This window comes from Chinchilla lanigera, unplaced genomic scaffold (genome assembly GCF_000276665.1).
Source record: "Chinchilla lanigera isolate Chin_1 unplaced genomic scaffold, ChiLan1.0 scaffold00113, whole genome shotgun sequence".
Taxonomy (NCBI): domain Eukaryota; kingdom Metazoa; phylum Chordata; class Mammalia; order Rodentia; family Chinchillidae; genus Chinchilla; species Chinchilla lanigera.
Window position 1 is genome coordinate 1,623,756 of NW_004955514.1, and position 15,119 is coordinate 1,638,874.

The following is a 15,119-nucleotide window of genomic DNA, read 5'->3' on the forward strand; positions in this document are numbered from 1 at the left end:
GTCTCCTTGGTGCATCTGGCCTGTTCCCTGGTGCTCACTCTGGACAGAGGCTTTTCTGCTCTGTCCAGAGAGAGAGCACTTCTCTGCTGGCCACAGCGAATGCCCTGCTTTCTTCAGCAGGGGGACCCCTAGAGGCTGTTTCTGTGTAAAGAAGTGCTTGTGATTTTGAGTGGTTCGATTAAAAGGCTGAAATGGAATGCCTGGGCATGCATTTGTAATATTGTATCTACTTTGTTTATAGATGGTGTTTCTTCTATATATTATTTTTGTCATTAAAAAAAGTCTTTCCAGGGCTGGGGATTTAGCTCAGCGATACAGCGCCTGCCTGGCAAGCACGAGATCGTGAGTTCGAATCTCGGTACTGGAAGAAAAAAAAATTACATAGTACTTTAAAAAAAAAAGTCTTTCCTTGAAAATATTCTATATAGTTACTGTTGGTATTAAAGAGGGTTTCTTGGTTTGTTTTTTACATCCTGTATCTAGATGACAATGAAAAGCAAGCAACGCGTATTAACAGAAGACTGGGAGATTTTTAAGCAAAGGCGATTCATTGAGGAACAGGTAAGTTTGTCCACAGGAAAGGCAGTTACAAGAGACTGAACTCCCTGTGTCCAAAGCAGCGGTGCCTTTGCATGCTGGCACAGGACACTGTGGGAGGACCACCCTGGGACCTCCGCCATGTTACAGCACTGTGAAGGACAGTGGCTTTAACCTCCAGGAGAACTGACTCTCCGTACCTGTTTCCTATCTTCCACATACTCGTCAAGGCGAGTGCATGTTCACCCCTAGGCATTCTGTTAACAGCGTTGTTCTGAGTTACTCCTCCGTGAGGCACGTGCTGCTGTCTCTAGCTTGCACACAGGGAGGGGTACGGTATGAAGTTAAGTACATTCCTAAAGTCACAGACCAGGACTTCAGCCTAGCTTCCCTGACAGCTCAGGTGTGGGCTTTAGCTGGCTGCTGACAGAGCAGGTCTGCCCCATTTCCTCCCCCCAGCGGTGCCTCCTACAGACAGGCTTGCCCTGTACCTCTGCTAGCGCAGCTTTGGCAGAGCTTGCTAGTAACTGCTATGGTTGGCCTTGGGGCTTTTAGCTTTTTTTATTTTTTGGTACCAGGAATCAAACTCAGGACCTTGTGCTTGCCAGTCAGATGCTGCGCCACTGAGCTGTATGCCCGGCCTCTTAGCTTAACTCCTGATCTCTCCTCCACATGCTACTCTGGCTCTTCTTGCTTCCTGGATCATTTTTCTCAGTCTACTTTGTGATCCTTTTCCTTGACCTGCCTGTAAATGTCAGTGGCATCGTGCTCTCCTCCCCAGTTCTGCATGTGCCCTGTCTTGTCAGGTGGCCCTTCCAGCTGCCACCTATCCCATTGTCACAGTTGGTCCAGGGTTCCTTCTCCGTAAAGTGCAGATGCCTCATAGTTGCTTGGATGTTTGGGTGCTATTTCCTGGCACCTTCAAAGTCCAGCCTTCTCCTGACATTGGTCTCCATTCCTGCAGCTCTGTGCCTGACACCTAAGACTCAGGGTAAAAGCTGGCTGTCTGCCCTGGCCTTTCCTTCCTGGTGTCTGCTGTCAGGGCCCAGGACAGCATGCTTGCTGGAGACGAAAGCATTTGAGAGGTTCCTGGTTTGGCCCTTGTGTGGTTCGGCCCTCTCTGTGGGCTCCAGGTCTGCTGCTTCTATTTTCCTGGTCTTGTCTGCCTCACAAAGCTGTGTGCCCCTTGGCTTCTAAATGAGTACCATAGACATTACCATAATTGCTAAAAAATGTGGTCTGTGAAAGAGGGGAAGTGTCTTATGAAATCGAGCTGTTGTTTGATGATTTTCTCTAGTTAACTAACAAGAAAGCGGTTACTGGTGAGAATAACTTCACAGACACCATGAGGCACATGTTGTCGTCCCGCCTGAGCATGCCCGACTGCCCCAACTGCAACTACAGGAGAAGGTGAGCTGGGCTGGCGGGAGCAGCACCTACACCCTCTGACTAGGTGGAGGTCTGGAACCGGCCTCAGAGAACATGGTGACCTTCTGTATTGGCTCTCTTGGTAACTGTCCTTAATTCCCGATCAGATGTGCTTGCGATGACTGCAGCCTCTCACACATCCTCACTTGTGGTATCATGGACCCCCCCGTCACTGATGACATCCACATTCACCAGCTACCACTCCAAGTGGATTCTGCTCCCGACTATCTCTCTGAGATGCGCCCTCCTAGCGTATCATCCGCAAGCTCAGGGTCAGGTTCCAGCTCTCCCATCACAATTCAGCAGCATCCCAGACTCATCCTCACAGACAGTGGCTCTGCACCAACTTTGTAAGTTGTGACTTTATAATAAAGCTTGAGAATCTGAGTATCTGATAATGAGAAATACAGACAGTAATGTCTACAGAGGTATGAGCATCATTATAGTGCTTTTCCTGAAAGAAAAAAAAAGACTCATTGTTTTAAGCAATTTTGAAAACATGCAGTCAGTAAACTCAAACTTGAACACTATTTTATTACCTGAAAAAAAGACAATAAATTAACAAATGCCAGTGCAGAACAAACACGTTGGTATGCAGGGAAGTGTCTCCCCGGTCCTGGCCCCATCTCCGCTCTCTCCTGGAGGGTGGCCAGCCCGTGGTCATCGCCTCATTGTCTGCTCAGCGTTCATGCTTGTGCCATGGCTTGCTAAGAACTCAGATGATCACTTTAGCAAGCAACAGAGTTTCTGTCTTCTGTGTTCCCACATTATCAGGAGTGCGTCTCGTGTGAGCAAGGTGGCTGTGCCGCTCCCATCACTTCACGTTGTCGGTGGCTGGTCCCCCTTTCTTCTGAGTTGTGATCTTGTCCTTTGTGGCAGCTGCACATGCTGACTTGAGGGAGGGTGGAGTCAGCTCCGTGCGCCCTGTAGTGAGTCTGGCACAGGGGCCTGGTGGAGGCATCGCTACCCTGGCTGCCGAGTACTTGCTGCTCAGGCTCCTCCGCTCTGCCCTTGTGCTCGTCCCCTCCATCACAGTTTCTTGTCTGACTCCTATGTTGTCCTTCAGTCCTTCAGTTTTCACTTTGGACCTGTTCTGAAATCCAAAAGAATTCTTCTTTTTTTTCCCCCCTGTGGTACTTGGGATTGAAGCCAGGGCCTTACGCGTGCTAGGTTCTTTCACTTGAATTATACCCCAGCCTCAAATCCAGAATGTTTCTAGAGAGCTGGTGTATATTCCATGACTCTTCATTGGAAGATCCCCAGCTGTTTTGTAATCTTAGGAACCCTGCCTGTCTAGGAGATAAGAAAGAGTACTGAGGGTTTGCAGCTATTTCCTGGCTTCTTACAGAAGCAATATGGAAATTAAATACCTAGAAATAGTAAAACCCCTCATCATTACACAGCGGCTGGTGTTGCTTGTGGGCTCTGGGCACAGTCAGTGCAGGAGCCCTGGCCACGGGTGCCTTTCCTCTGGGCCTTGGAGCCTCGGGGCCTCCTGCAGCTTGTGATTACTGCCTTACAAATAGTCACCACTCTAACTTTCAAATCTCCAGTGTGGCCCTAGACTCATAGTGTCTGTCTTGGTGTCATATCTGAATTGGTGAAAACAGACGGTATGATGTCAGTCACTGTATAGCCTTGCTCTCCTGATCTTACAGGTGTTGGGGTTAGAGAATCCTCCCTGTCACTTGCTGCCATTGGCTGAGTCAGTGACTTCACTTTAGAACCCCAGTAAACCACGGTGATAAAGGCACTGCAGGAGGGGTGTGCACGTTTCCTGGAGCAGCCTGAGCGCGCTCACTGCTGGGGGTTGTGTGTACCTCCTTTGGTGAACTCTAGCTCATCATACAGCGTAGCAGGTTGACTGTTGTCTTAAAGGTGGAAAGCACATCTGAGTCTGGTAATCATGACATTCTTTACTAAGAGGAAAGGTTGCCACTTCTTCAGGGTTCTGCCGTCTGGGAGCCACTGTGTGCTGAGGCTGAGGACAGACTCAGGCATATTACAGAACCGGAGCGGTCACGTAGGGTTATGCCTGGAACTGTGAACTCTGTGACAGCTCTTCCCACCTACCATGAAGTCATGTTTAAGGTTCTGTAAACTTAAGCCATGAAATTTGTTTACACTTTTTCTAGCACTTGCCCATTGCTTAGATGTCTTGCTAAAGCTGATAATTAAGGTCATAACTGACTTGACCAGAGCTGAACTTGTAGAGTTGTTAAAAAAAAATTTTTATTACATAAATGTGTTTAAAGATTTGTTCGGCTAGATCTGAGAGCTTGGTGGTGATGAAAGCAAACACTGAAGACCTGAGATTGCCGTCGGTACCCTTTAACTTTTAGTAAAACATGATGTCTTCTTGGGAGTAGCAGAAAGAGTAGTTTTACACCAGACCATTTCAGCTCAAATGAAAATGTGGTATCAGTTAGCCTGATTAAATGTTTCGTTTCCTCACTACTACTTCTGGAAGTCTTCATATTCTTCCAGCAGGCCCAGCATTACTCTCTGGGAGCCCTTGTGGGGAGGGCTCATAGTTGGTAGTGGTGTGGCTGATCCTTGCATGCCCCTGGAATGGAGGTCATGCTTTGTGGAGGTATCTGGCTCTGTACGGGGTTCGGTCTTTGCTGTACTCCTCACCTGAGGGCCTCAGGGTAACTGTCTCTGCTTGTCTCAGTTGTAGTGATGATGAAGATGTTGCACCGTTGTCAGCCAAGTTTGCTGACATTTACCCATTGAGTAACTACGATGACACTGAGGTGGTGGCCAGCATGAATGGAATCCACAGCGAACTGAATGGTGGTGGGGAAAACCTGGCCTTGAAAGATGAGGTATGGGTGTGGCTTCTTGGTAGCAGCAACAGAGGGCATGGTTTAATTTTTCTATTGTTCTGCTTTGAAAAGTATAAGTCACAAAAGCCTGTCTTTAAAGTCTCCTCAGGTTAGCAGTACCAGTAGTAGTTCTTCCGAAGCTGATGATGAAGAAGCAGATGGCGAGAGTGGGGGGGAGCCCCCAGGAGCACCAAAAGAAGATGGGGCCCTAGGAAATGGGAGCCCCGTGACAGAGGAGAGTAAAGTAGACACTCCACCCCCGTCTTACCCTGCTCAGCAGGTAGGGCTTCAGATTTCACATTTTCTGTTCTGACAAATGAAAGTTACATAATTTAAAATTAATTCATTAAATTTGTTCGAATAGGTAATACAAATATATGGTTTGTATTAAGTGTATGGTAATATAAATATGTGGATCAGATACTGTAGGAGTCATTAAAAGGCAAACAGAGAGAAATCCTGCCCCTATACCCTTTGCTATCATCCTGTCCAGTATGTGCAGAGCTCTGGTCCTAGCCCCAGTGGGTGGCCGGTTTCATTCGTTTGTTATGTGCAGACCCAGCCCCTCTTACGACCAAGGCTGTGTGTGACACTGCACAGGCTGCTGCCCACACCTCATTTTCCTTCAACAGTGCATGCTGAAAGGTGACATACGCAGAGCGTGGTCTCGTCCTTTCTGCTGGCTGCTGTGCGCTCCATCCCGTGGACATGCCGCTGTTTGCTCTGATTTTCTTTTCAGGCCCCTGTTGAGGGGTACTTCTGTTGTCCCCACCCCCATTCTTGACCATGTAAACTACGGAGTGACCTTGTGCATCTGACAGTGAGCACGTACGTGAGTAGACACACCCCTAGGATTGATGCCATATGAGTACTGCGTCAGAACTGCACATGGGACGAGGGGCCGTGGTGGCCTCCCCTATGTCCCCAGAGAGTGGCGACATAGTTTTACAATCTAATACATGAAAAACAGCCCTTACGGGGTTTTTTTATATTTTACTTTTATAGTTAAATGTCTTTTCATACAGTAAAGGACTGTTTCCCTTTCCATCTTGTTATTAAGTTATAAGAGTTCTTTATATGTTGGAGAAAGGTCCTTTATCAGATGTATGATTTGCACTATTTTCTAATGATCTGTGGTATATATTTTATTGTCTCTTGTAAATTAGAAGTTTTTGGGGGCTGGGGATTTAGCTCAGCGGCAAAGCGCCTGCCTGGCAAGCGCAAGGTCGTGAGTTCGGTTCCTGGTACCAGAGAAAAACCAAAAAAAAAAAAAAAGAAGTTTTTGGCTCCAACTTACTAATTTTTTTCTTTTATTATGTTTCTGATACACAGGGATACCTCAGTTGTCCAAGTTTGTTCCAGATTCATGTTCAGACACCAAAAAGTTTGAGAACTAAACATATTTTTCCCGTAAGAAATAATGGAGAGGCTGAGGCAGGCAGATCATTGCGAGTTCAAGGCCAGGCTGGGCTACAAAGTGAGCTCAAGGCCAGGTTGAACTGCGTAGAGACCCTATTTCAAAAAGACAAAAAAGGAAAAGCAAGTAATTGGTTTTGAGTCCCAGAAATTACACTTACAAATTCATTTTTCCAGGAATTTAACCCAGTTTACAATGATTTCTTTCTTTAACTCTGTTATGGTTCTCACAGTTTTCCTGTTAGGTTTATTGCTAGTGTCACTTAACTTTCTTTGGAGCCATGGTTACACTATTTTATGCAGATAAAGTGCAAAAAATAAAAAAGCACAGTGACAAATGTTTTACCGCACTAACACAAGCATCACATGATGAGAGCAGTGCTTAGAATTAAACCTCACCCCTTTGTGTCTGCACAGGATGTGACAGGTGACTCACACTTGGACCTGTACAGGTTTTTTGCACAATGGATTTTTGGTTTCGACTATCGAGCAAAGTCATGAACACCGAGCATATTTTTTTTTTGAACTTTACTTTTCAAGTAGTGGGAAGCTGTTCGGCAACCAAAGTCACTGTATTGTCTAAGAAAACTTTGCCTGTCACAAAGCTGTTTTCTTCTAAAAGATTTATAACTTCCACCTCTTACTTAGGTACTGTGGTCCATTTGAATCATTTGCTTCTGGTGTTGGGTTAGAGTGTTTTTATTTTTACACAGGTGGATATGCAGTTGCCCAATACTGTTTGTTAGAAACTGTCCTTTGCCCCATTGCATTGCCGTGCCCATTTGTTGAAAATCGATGGATTGTAAATATGAGGGTTTAAGCCGAGACCTCACTTTACTCATTGGACCTCTGTGTCTGTCCTTACCCCCACAGTGCACTTGCCTGTTGGTCTGTGATAAGTTTGAAAATAGTTGGTTCTGCCCTCCAACTTGATGTCCACATAGACAGCTGTCTTCTCATTGTAGGCTCCAGTGCTGGGAAGGGCAGGGCACATGAGCAGGGGCCTCTTCTAAGGGCTTTTATCACTGTTGGGGGTGGGTCCTTCCAGGGGACTCCCCCCCATATCATCTACTTGAAAGTTATGCAGTGTGAAAGTCATGAAGTGTCTGTTGGATCATTTACTCCCCCTTTCAGTTCTGCCAATTTTTGATTCATATATTGGGGGTGATGTTGTTGAATGCATATACATGTATGACGGTCATATTTCTCAGATACGCTGACCCTTTTATCATCAAGAAATGTTTTTCTGCTGATATTTTACCTGATATTAATAAAACCACCCCAGCCTCTTAGTATTTTTTCATCCTTTTACCTTCAGATTTCAATTCCTTTAGTTGAGTTTAAATTTTTATCCTGTCAATTCCTGCCCTTTTTGATGTTAAACAGGTTTTAGGTCTGCTGTTGACTCTTATTTGTTTTGTTTCTTGAGACAGGGTTTCGCTGTGCAGTCCGGGTTGGCGTTGAACTCACTATGTAGTCTTGTCTTGCCTGAACTTAGTAGTGATCCTCTCCTGAGTGTTGGGATTACCGGCCAGGTGTGTGCCACCACGCCTGGTCGGTCACTGTTGTCTCTTTACTTTTTTAGTTAGTTTCTTAATGGGTGCTCTGAGGATTACAATATGCATTTTAGTTTATCATAGTCTACTCCAGGTTAACACTAACTTCCTTCTAACATCAGGCATGGCTGTAATGCAGTTCCATTTTCCTATTCCTCCTTTGAACTGTTATTGTTCTTATTTCTTACATTTGTATGTTATAAATCCAACACCGTTTTGTTTTGTTTTGTTTTTCTCCGGTACCAGGAATCAAACTCACGACCTGGCACTTGCCAGGCAGGCACTGGCCGCTGAGCTAAATCCCCAGCCCCTCCAACACTGTGTTGTAATCAGTGCTTTCTACAGTTTTTTTGTTGTTTTTGTTTTGTTTCGTTTTGCTTTGTTTTTTTGAGACAGGATCTCACGCAATTCAGGCTGGCCCTGAATTCATTATGGCCCAAACTCACGACCTCAGCCTCCCTAATGCTGGGATTACAGTTGTGTACCTCCACTCTCGGCTCTGCGGTTTATTTTTTAGAAAAATTAAGAGCAAAGATAAGAAAAATACATTCATATGTGGTGTCTCTTGACATCTTGCTTACGTTCATGGCATTCTTCATAGTTTTCCCTGTGGGCTGAGTTACTGTCTGTTGTTGCCTTTCAGCTGGAGGATGTCCTTTCATACTTGTACAAGTTTGCTACTAATGAATTCCCCCAATCTTTATGTGTAAATGCCTGTTTTGTTTTCATTCCTTTGAACAGTTTATTTTTAAGAGTTGCAGCAGAGTTGAGTGGGAGGTACAGAATTGCTCTGCGCCGTATACCCTACTCCTCACAGCCTCCTGTTGGAACCCACAGAGTGGAGTGCAGTGCTTCCACAGCAGGAAGCACTGAAGCAGCTGGCTCCCAAAGGCTGTGCTTTTTCACTGGGCTGGGTTGTGGTCCTCAGGATCTCTCCATCTTTCTCTATGCAGGACCATGCTGTGTAATTTTCTGGCTAGCTGCGTACTTTTTTTTAAATTTCTTTTCCACGACCCCCCCCCCTTTTTTTTTTTGAGACAAGGTCTTGCTGTGTAGTTCAGGCTGGTTTTGAACTCACTATGTAGCCCAGGCTGGCCTTGAACTTGCAGCTATCCTCCCGCCTCAACCTCCTAAGTGCTGGCATTACAGCTGTGCACCACCATGCCTTCCACTTTATTCTTCATATGGAGAATTTCTGTTTCTCTGACTGGCATTCACATGTTCTTTTTCTGCCATCTTAAATGTGCTTTTAGAATTTTTATTTCATACTTTCTGTTGCTTTTATTTTTACTAGTACAAGTTTGCAGTGCTGAATCGTTGCATTCATTGTGCAGAGTTGGTAGGTGCACATTCTGTTTAATCCCCTTTCTCTCCCTCCACCTCTTGGTTCCCTTTTCATTCTTTTTTGTAGTTTCTCTTTCTTTATAATCCCATGTATGTTGACTCTTTGTTTTCATATTTTGTTTAACCTCTGAAAATGTAGTAGCAGCTGCTTTGACATTTTAGGGTGTTGATCCAGTGTCTGGACTCACTCAGATCCAGTTTCTAGAGACTGACTACTCTCTCTTTGCAAAAAAACGTGTGTCACAGTTTTTTCTTTACGTGTCTCATAATTTTTTGTTGAAAACTGGGCACGTTAAATAATGTAGCAAATTTGGGTTCTACCTTTTCCCTCTCAGGCTGTTGTTGTGTTTCTTTGTGTATTATTACTCGCCCTGGCTTAAATTGCAGAATCTGTGTCCCCCACATTGTATGGCTGTTGATGGCTCAGCTCCCACTTTTTCTTCATTTTACTTTTTAGCTTATCTTTTAGAGAGCTCCCCTTTGGTTACTTGACTTAGCAGGTCAGCTGGTGATTTGGGCAGAGGTTGTTCATGCACTCCACCTGCCCTTGGTCAGCTTTGGGAGTTCCGTCCTCTGTGTGCACCATGGTCTCCTGGTGAGCCAGTGAACTGTGGACAGCTGAAGAGTCTTCCTCCAGCTCATTCATTTCTAGTTCTCTCTGTAAGGTTTCTGTTTCACCTGCTGCTTGCCTCAAGCAGGACTCCTGCCTCAAGCTGGCAGCTGGAGCTGAGGTTCCCCTGCCACTGCCCTCAGGGTCCACCACTCCTGTGAGCTGACCTCTGCATCACGCACACTGCTCTCTGTGGTACTGCTGCACCAGTGCCCACAAACAAGTAGGAGAGGGAGGACCTGGGGCGAGAAGGCCAGACCCTCACTCTTCTCTGCACTTCTGCCGACTTACAGTGTTCTGCTTTGGCTGATTTCTCAGCCTCCAGGTGGTTGTCTTCAGCAGGTGTGTCATTTTTACATTTACTTGGAAGAAGGGGAGCTGCCAGCCTCCCCACTCCCTTCTCAGTGGCTGTGTAGAGCTGTGCCATGTGGATTGAGCAGCACAAGGCCAGCAAGGCAGAGTGAAGCAGAGCCACTCGTGATGTTTCCCGTGCGTGGTCCCAGCTTCTTCTCGCCACTCTATTGTCTTTCCCTGGTCCCTCGTACCCTCAGTTTGCCCAGGGACCCAGGTCAGTGGCTGCTACCTCAGCTGATCCAGTCTCTGCAGTCCCTCCAAACTCTGCAGGGAGAGCCCTGAGATGTATCTTTGTTTTTCCCTCTGAACTGTTTGTCACAGTGTGATAGACTTTGACTGAACTCACACCTATCTTTCTTTCACATTAAACAAATGCCTTTTCTTTCCTTTTAGGCTGAACAAGCTCCAAACACTTGTGAATGTCATGTTTGTAAACAAGAAGCCTCTGGGCTGACGGCATCGGCAATGACGGCTGGAGCCCTTCCTCCTGGTCACCAGTTCCTGAGCCCAGAGAAGCCCACACACCCCGCACTGCACCTGTACCCCCACATCCATGGCCACGTGCCCCTGCACACCGTCCCACACCTGCCTCGGCCCCTCATCCACCCCACCTTATACACAGCGCCCCCGTTCACACACAGTAAGGTAAGCTGGGCAAAAGGGCCTGAAAGCCCACTTGTCACTGAGCTCCCATAGGTGGGTGTGTTTAACCAGGCAAATGTAGCATTGGTAGCACACACAGGACAACATGTGCTCTTCATAGGAAGGCCTGCAAATGTCTGCTTGTACTCCATTCTCAAGTACTTGTAATTTTGAACCTTCCCAGTTGTAAAAACCAATCATGAAGTTCATGGTTTATTCATTCAGAATAAACTAGAACATAGCAGATTTTCAGGTGATACTGCTAACATGCAGAATTTGGAGACCCTTCATACAAGTCCATTGACCTACTCACGGCATTCTGGGGCCTGGCTCAGATGGGGAAGATCACTGCCATTGTCTGACTTCTGCAGGGTCTAAATAATTATGTGTCCTTCGCATGAAATCGAAGGCCTAGAAATACACAAGCCTGATGTGCAGTGATGTAGGAGCCATCCCACCTTGAAGTGGGCATGGGAGCTAGACAGCAGATGGGGGCCCAGCAGCAACTGTGCTCAGAGCCCCTTCAGGAAACATAGTGAAGATCTAGGAGATGCTGGTCAGTCAGCATTTCTCCTCAGAGAACCCTGGGCCTGTATTTATTACCTTAGACTTGGTGATGAAGTGTTTGGGTTGATTTCACTCTTTGTACTTTTAGTAGCTTTCTTTGCCTCTCTGTTTTGAATGTACTTTTGTTGACTCAGCGTAATTCTGGCTGCATTCTATCTTTTTATATGGATTATTCTGTTTCCAAGTTTGCCCTAATCAGTCAAAAGTAGACTTTTCCCTATATTCTAACGTATTACTGAAAACAGTGATCCTCAGTTGAAGGAGATGGAAGACCACCCTTGGCAAGAGCTACTGAGGCTGCCTGCTTTCTTCCCTGGGGTCCTTACATTGGGGGTGCTCCTTGGGTTTGCCAAAAAGCAGCGAAGGTGGGAGGATAGGACCATAGGTTTAGAAAAGACTAGAACGAGTTGGCCGTGTTTTATTACAACATTGCACAACTATTGTATCGGAATGCATGCTTAGATGTTGTTAGGTTGAATATTGCTCAGTTTGAACGTTCAGTGATGTTTTTACTCATAAAGTAGTTTCCAAGCTCATCTTTAGTTAGGTGGTCACAGGCTATTTTCATGGTCTTTGGGCCCTGTTTTCCTCTGAGAGAATGTGTGAGCTTAGGAAGCTGTCTACTTACAATTCTTACCTGAACAAAGCTCTGGCCTAGTCCTGAGAAATAATTATAGAATGTTCTCTTACATATTTTTGTTGATTAAAGCTATTCAGGAATTAGTTCCTGAAAGTATTTTAGTAAAATAATGAAGTTGATTATTCCCAAAGTTTATTGGCATACTAGTTAAAAAATGATCTTTTCCCCTGACTTTGTCCTTTTTTTAGGAAGTTATAGGAGCTTTACATAGGGTAAAAGGTGTAGAAAAATATTTTTAGAATCCCCCCCCAATATCTTTCCCTTTGACATTAAACTTTAGTGACATAGGATGCCATAAGTCAGTGTGAAAGATTCACATCTAGAAAAGCAAATATAAGGCCGTCGTGGTGACACATGCCTGTAATCCCAGCAGTCTGAGGCTGGGAGGCTGAGGTGTGAGTTCTAGCCCAGTCTGGGCAATTTAGCAACTCAGTGAGACCCTGTCTTAAAGTTAAAAAGATAAAAAGGGCCAGGGAGGTAGCTCAGTGTGAAAGCCTTGGGTTCAGTCCCCAGTACCCCCCAAAAGAAAAGCTAATATAGCAGTTAAGCCATATGTGGTAGAGGTCATATAGAAACTTAGGAATTTATATTGAAGGCTTATTTCACCCACTTTGCTATTAATATCAAGATTATGCACATCATTTAAAATACATTTGTTGGAGGCCCTTTTTATTTGAAAAAATAAGATACAGTCACCAAAAGATCACTCATGCCTAAAACAAAAATAAAAAGCTTCTTACCAGATCTTGCGAAGTAGTTTGTGAATTGGTACAACGCGCTTGACTGCTGTGGCTGTGTCTGTACCTAGCGCACAGTGCGTGACAGCCCCGGGAGCTGGGGAAGCGGTGTCTGACAGAGCTTGGCTGGGTTAGGGTGGCGCAGATGGCTTCATTTATATGACGGATTTCTTAGAAGTGCCAGAGGCCGCTGCGTGCTACTCCCAGCACAGTTTTGAGGGATAGAGTAAGTACTTAGTATGGGGTAGTTGCACCCATTGAGGCTGTTTTTTCTGCCTCTGTATCTGTGTCCCTTTCTGCAGCGTTCGGGCTTTTGGAAGTTTCTGTACTGAGAAAATCACAGTTGTTGCCTTTAAGACTTCATGTCATTGTAGTTTTAATTTTTCTTGTAATTCTTACTTTGGCCATTGTGTATAAATACTTAGCACAAAAATAAGTTTAGGATGAGTACTATGAAAAATGGTCGTACACCAGGCATGGTAGTATACACCTGGAGTTGCAGCCACTTGAGACACTGAGGCAAGAGGATTGCAAGTTTGAGGCCAACCCAGGCAACTTAGCAACTTAATGAATGAGCCCTTGTCTCAAAACAAAATAAGGGACAAGGGATATAGGTCAGGTGAAGGCCCTAGGTTCAATTCACAGTACTGGAGAAAAGAGGGAGGGAGGGAAAGGAGGGAAAATTTAATTTTCTTGAAAGTAAAACGGCTGAATACTAACTCTGTTTTCAGATGTTTTTATACCAGCAATACATTTAATGTATATGTTGAGATGTAAGTTATGTAAAAGTTCAAAGTAGTTGGAGGGAAAAAAAGGTGGTGAGTGAGTAGAGTGCCCTGGTGCTATCTTATGAAAGCAGAGTCTCCAGGGAGTTCGTGCATCTCTGCCCTTGCACTTGCAGTGAGTACAGTCTGCCGATTCCTGAGCTGCGGTCAAGGCGTCTGTCCTGTGAGCCCAGGGCAGAGCATTTGGCTTCTTTCTAATGGGCTCAGTCTCTTCAGCTACTACGCCTTGTTTTTGGCTTCAGCTTTACACTTGCTTCCTTTCTGGCCAGATTGAGAGTTTCTCAGACCTTTTAGGTAAGCTTTTTACTCCTGGTTTTGATTGTAAATCTGACTAAATGCACCCACTAACACCATGCCACAGCCAGAGTGTTACGCTGTCTTGAAATTTCCTCTTACCAGCTTGACCAGGACCTCTAAACTTGGCCTCCTACGAAGTCTCAGGGCATTGGCGAAATTAGACAAATTCTTTACCAGACCTGGCCTCCAGTCCAGTTCTCAGTAGAGTCTAATTTACAAGGGAAACCTATGAGCGTAGTCTTCACTGTCCACATACCTGTCAGCATGTTAGTCTGCAGTGTTGTTAGAATTTCTTTCTCCAGCTTCAGTTTTTTGGAAAAGTTTGATAAGGACTGTTCTTTAAATATTCGACAGAATTCACCTGAGAAGCCACCAGGTCTGGTGTGGCTTTGGATGTCTGAGTTAATATTCTTACTAGCTATACAGTGAGGTTCTATTCAGATTTTTCTGTTTCTTCATGATTTGGTCTTGTTTGGTGTTTTTCTAGGGATTTTTCTGTGCATTACCCAGTGTGTTGGCATGCAGTTGTTCACGGTGTTCGTAGCGCTTACAGTCCTTTCCCTTTCTATAGCAGTAGTGGTTGTGTCTTGGTCTCTCTCATCGCTGAGACTCAATACCTGACACCCACAGTTTAAAGGAGGCGAGGTTTATTTTGACTCATGGTTTCAGAAGAGCCAGCCCCCAGTTGGCTCAGATACAGTAATGGTGTAGCAGAGGGCCTTCCCCAAGGAAAGTCACTCAGTTTTGTTAGTGAAGAGACCAGTACACGGCTGTTTGTACCGCCAGTGGCACGAGCTGCCCGATGCACAGCTGTGCTGGTAGCGCCGGGGGCTGAAGCCGGTGGGAGCGCATTAACCCACTGATGAGTACAGCACCCCATGGTCCAGTCACTGTCCAGAGCCTCTGAACACAAGAAGGAGGCATTCTAGATCCAAGCCACGGAATCATGTCCCCTATTGCTTCCAGTTTTGGTAAATCTGTGTCCTCTTTTTTTCCTTAGTCCATCTCACTAAAGGTTTGTCAATTTGCTTCGTCTGTATTTTGGTTTAATTGGCGGTCTCTGTTGTTTTTCTTTTCACAATTTCATTTTTCTTCATTCTAATTCTCATTATTCCACCCCATCCACTAGCTGTGGGTTTTTCTTTTTGATTTGTTGAGACTAGCTCTCACAATGTAATTCAGACTGGTCTTGAACTCATTACGTAGCATAGGCCAGCCTTGAGTTCAGTGATTCTCCTACCTCAAACTCCCCACTACAGGTGTACACCACCTTATTTTTGTTTTTGTTTATAGTCCTGAACATTGAACCCAGGGCCTTGAATATGCAAGAGAACCCTCAACCACTGAGCTGTACCTCCAGCCCTTGCTTGCTTGTTTG

General features: G+C 45.3%; 1 protein-coding gene across 4 annotated transcripts in view; it reads left to right on the forward strand.

Moving 5' to 3' along the window:
* Fam193a (family with sequence similarity 193, member A) overlaps positions 1–15,119 on the forward strand; it is an 83,411-nt gene that overhangs the window by 34,874 nt on the left and 33,418 nt on the right. For all 4 annotated transcript variants that reach the window (XR_264493.2, XM_005408737.2, XM_013506797.1 and 1 more), the window contains exons 7-12: positions 484–561; positions 1,835–1,947; positions 2,073–2,315; positions 4,640–4,793; positions 4,894–5,073; positions 10,467–10,718. Coding sequence is in view for 3 of the 4 variants with exons in the window: in XM_005408737.2 (XP_005408794.1) it covers positions 484–561; positions 1,835–1,947; positions 2,073–2,315; positions 4,640–4,793; positions 4,894–5,073; positions 10,467–10,718 (1,020 nt within the window). In the remaining variant the exon portion in view is untranslated. The remainder of the gene's footprint in view (positions 1–483; positions 562–1,834; positions 1,948–2,072; positions 2,316–4,639; positions 4,794–4,893; positions 5,074–10,466; positions 10,719–15,119) is intronic.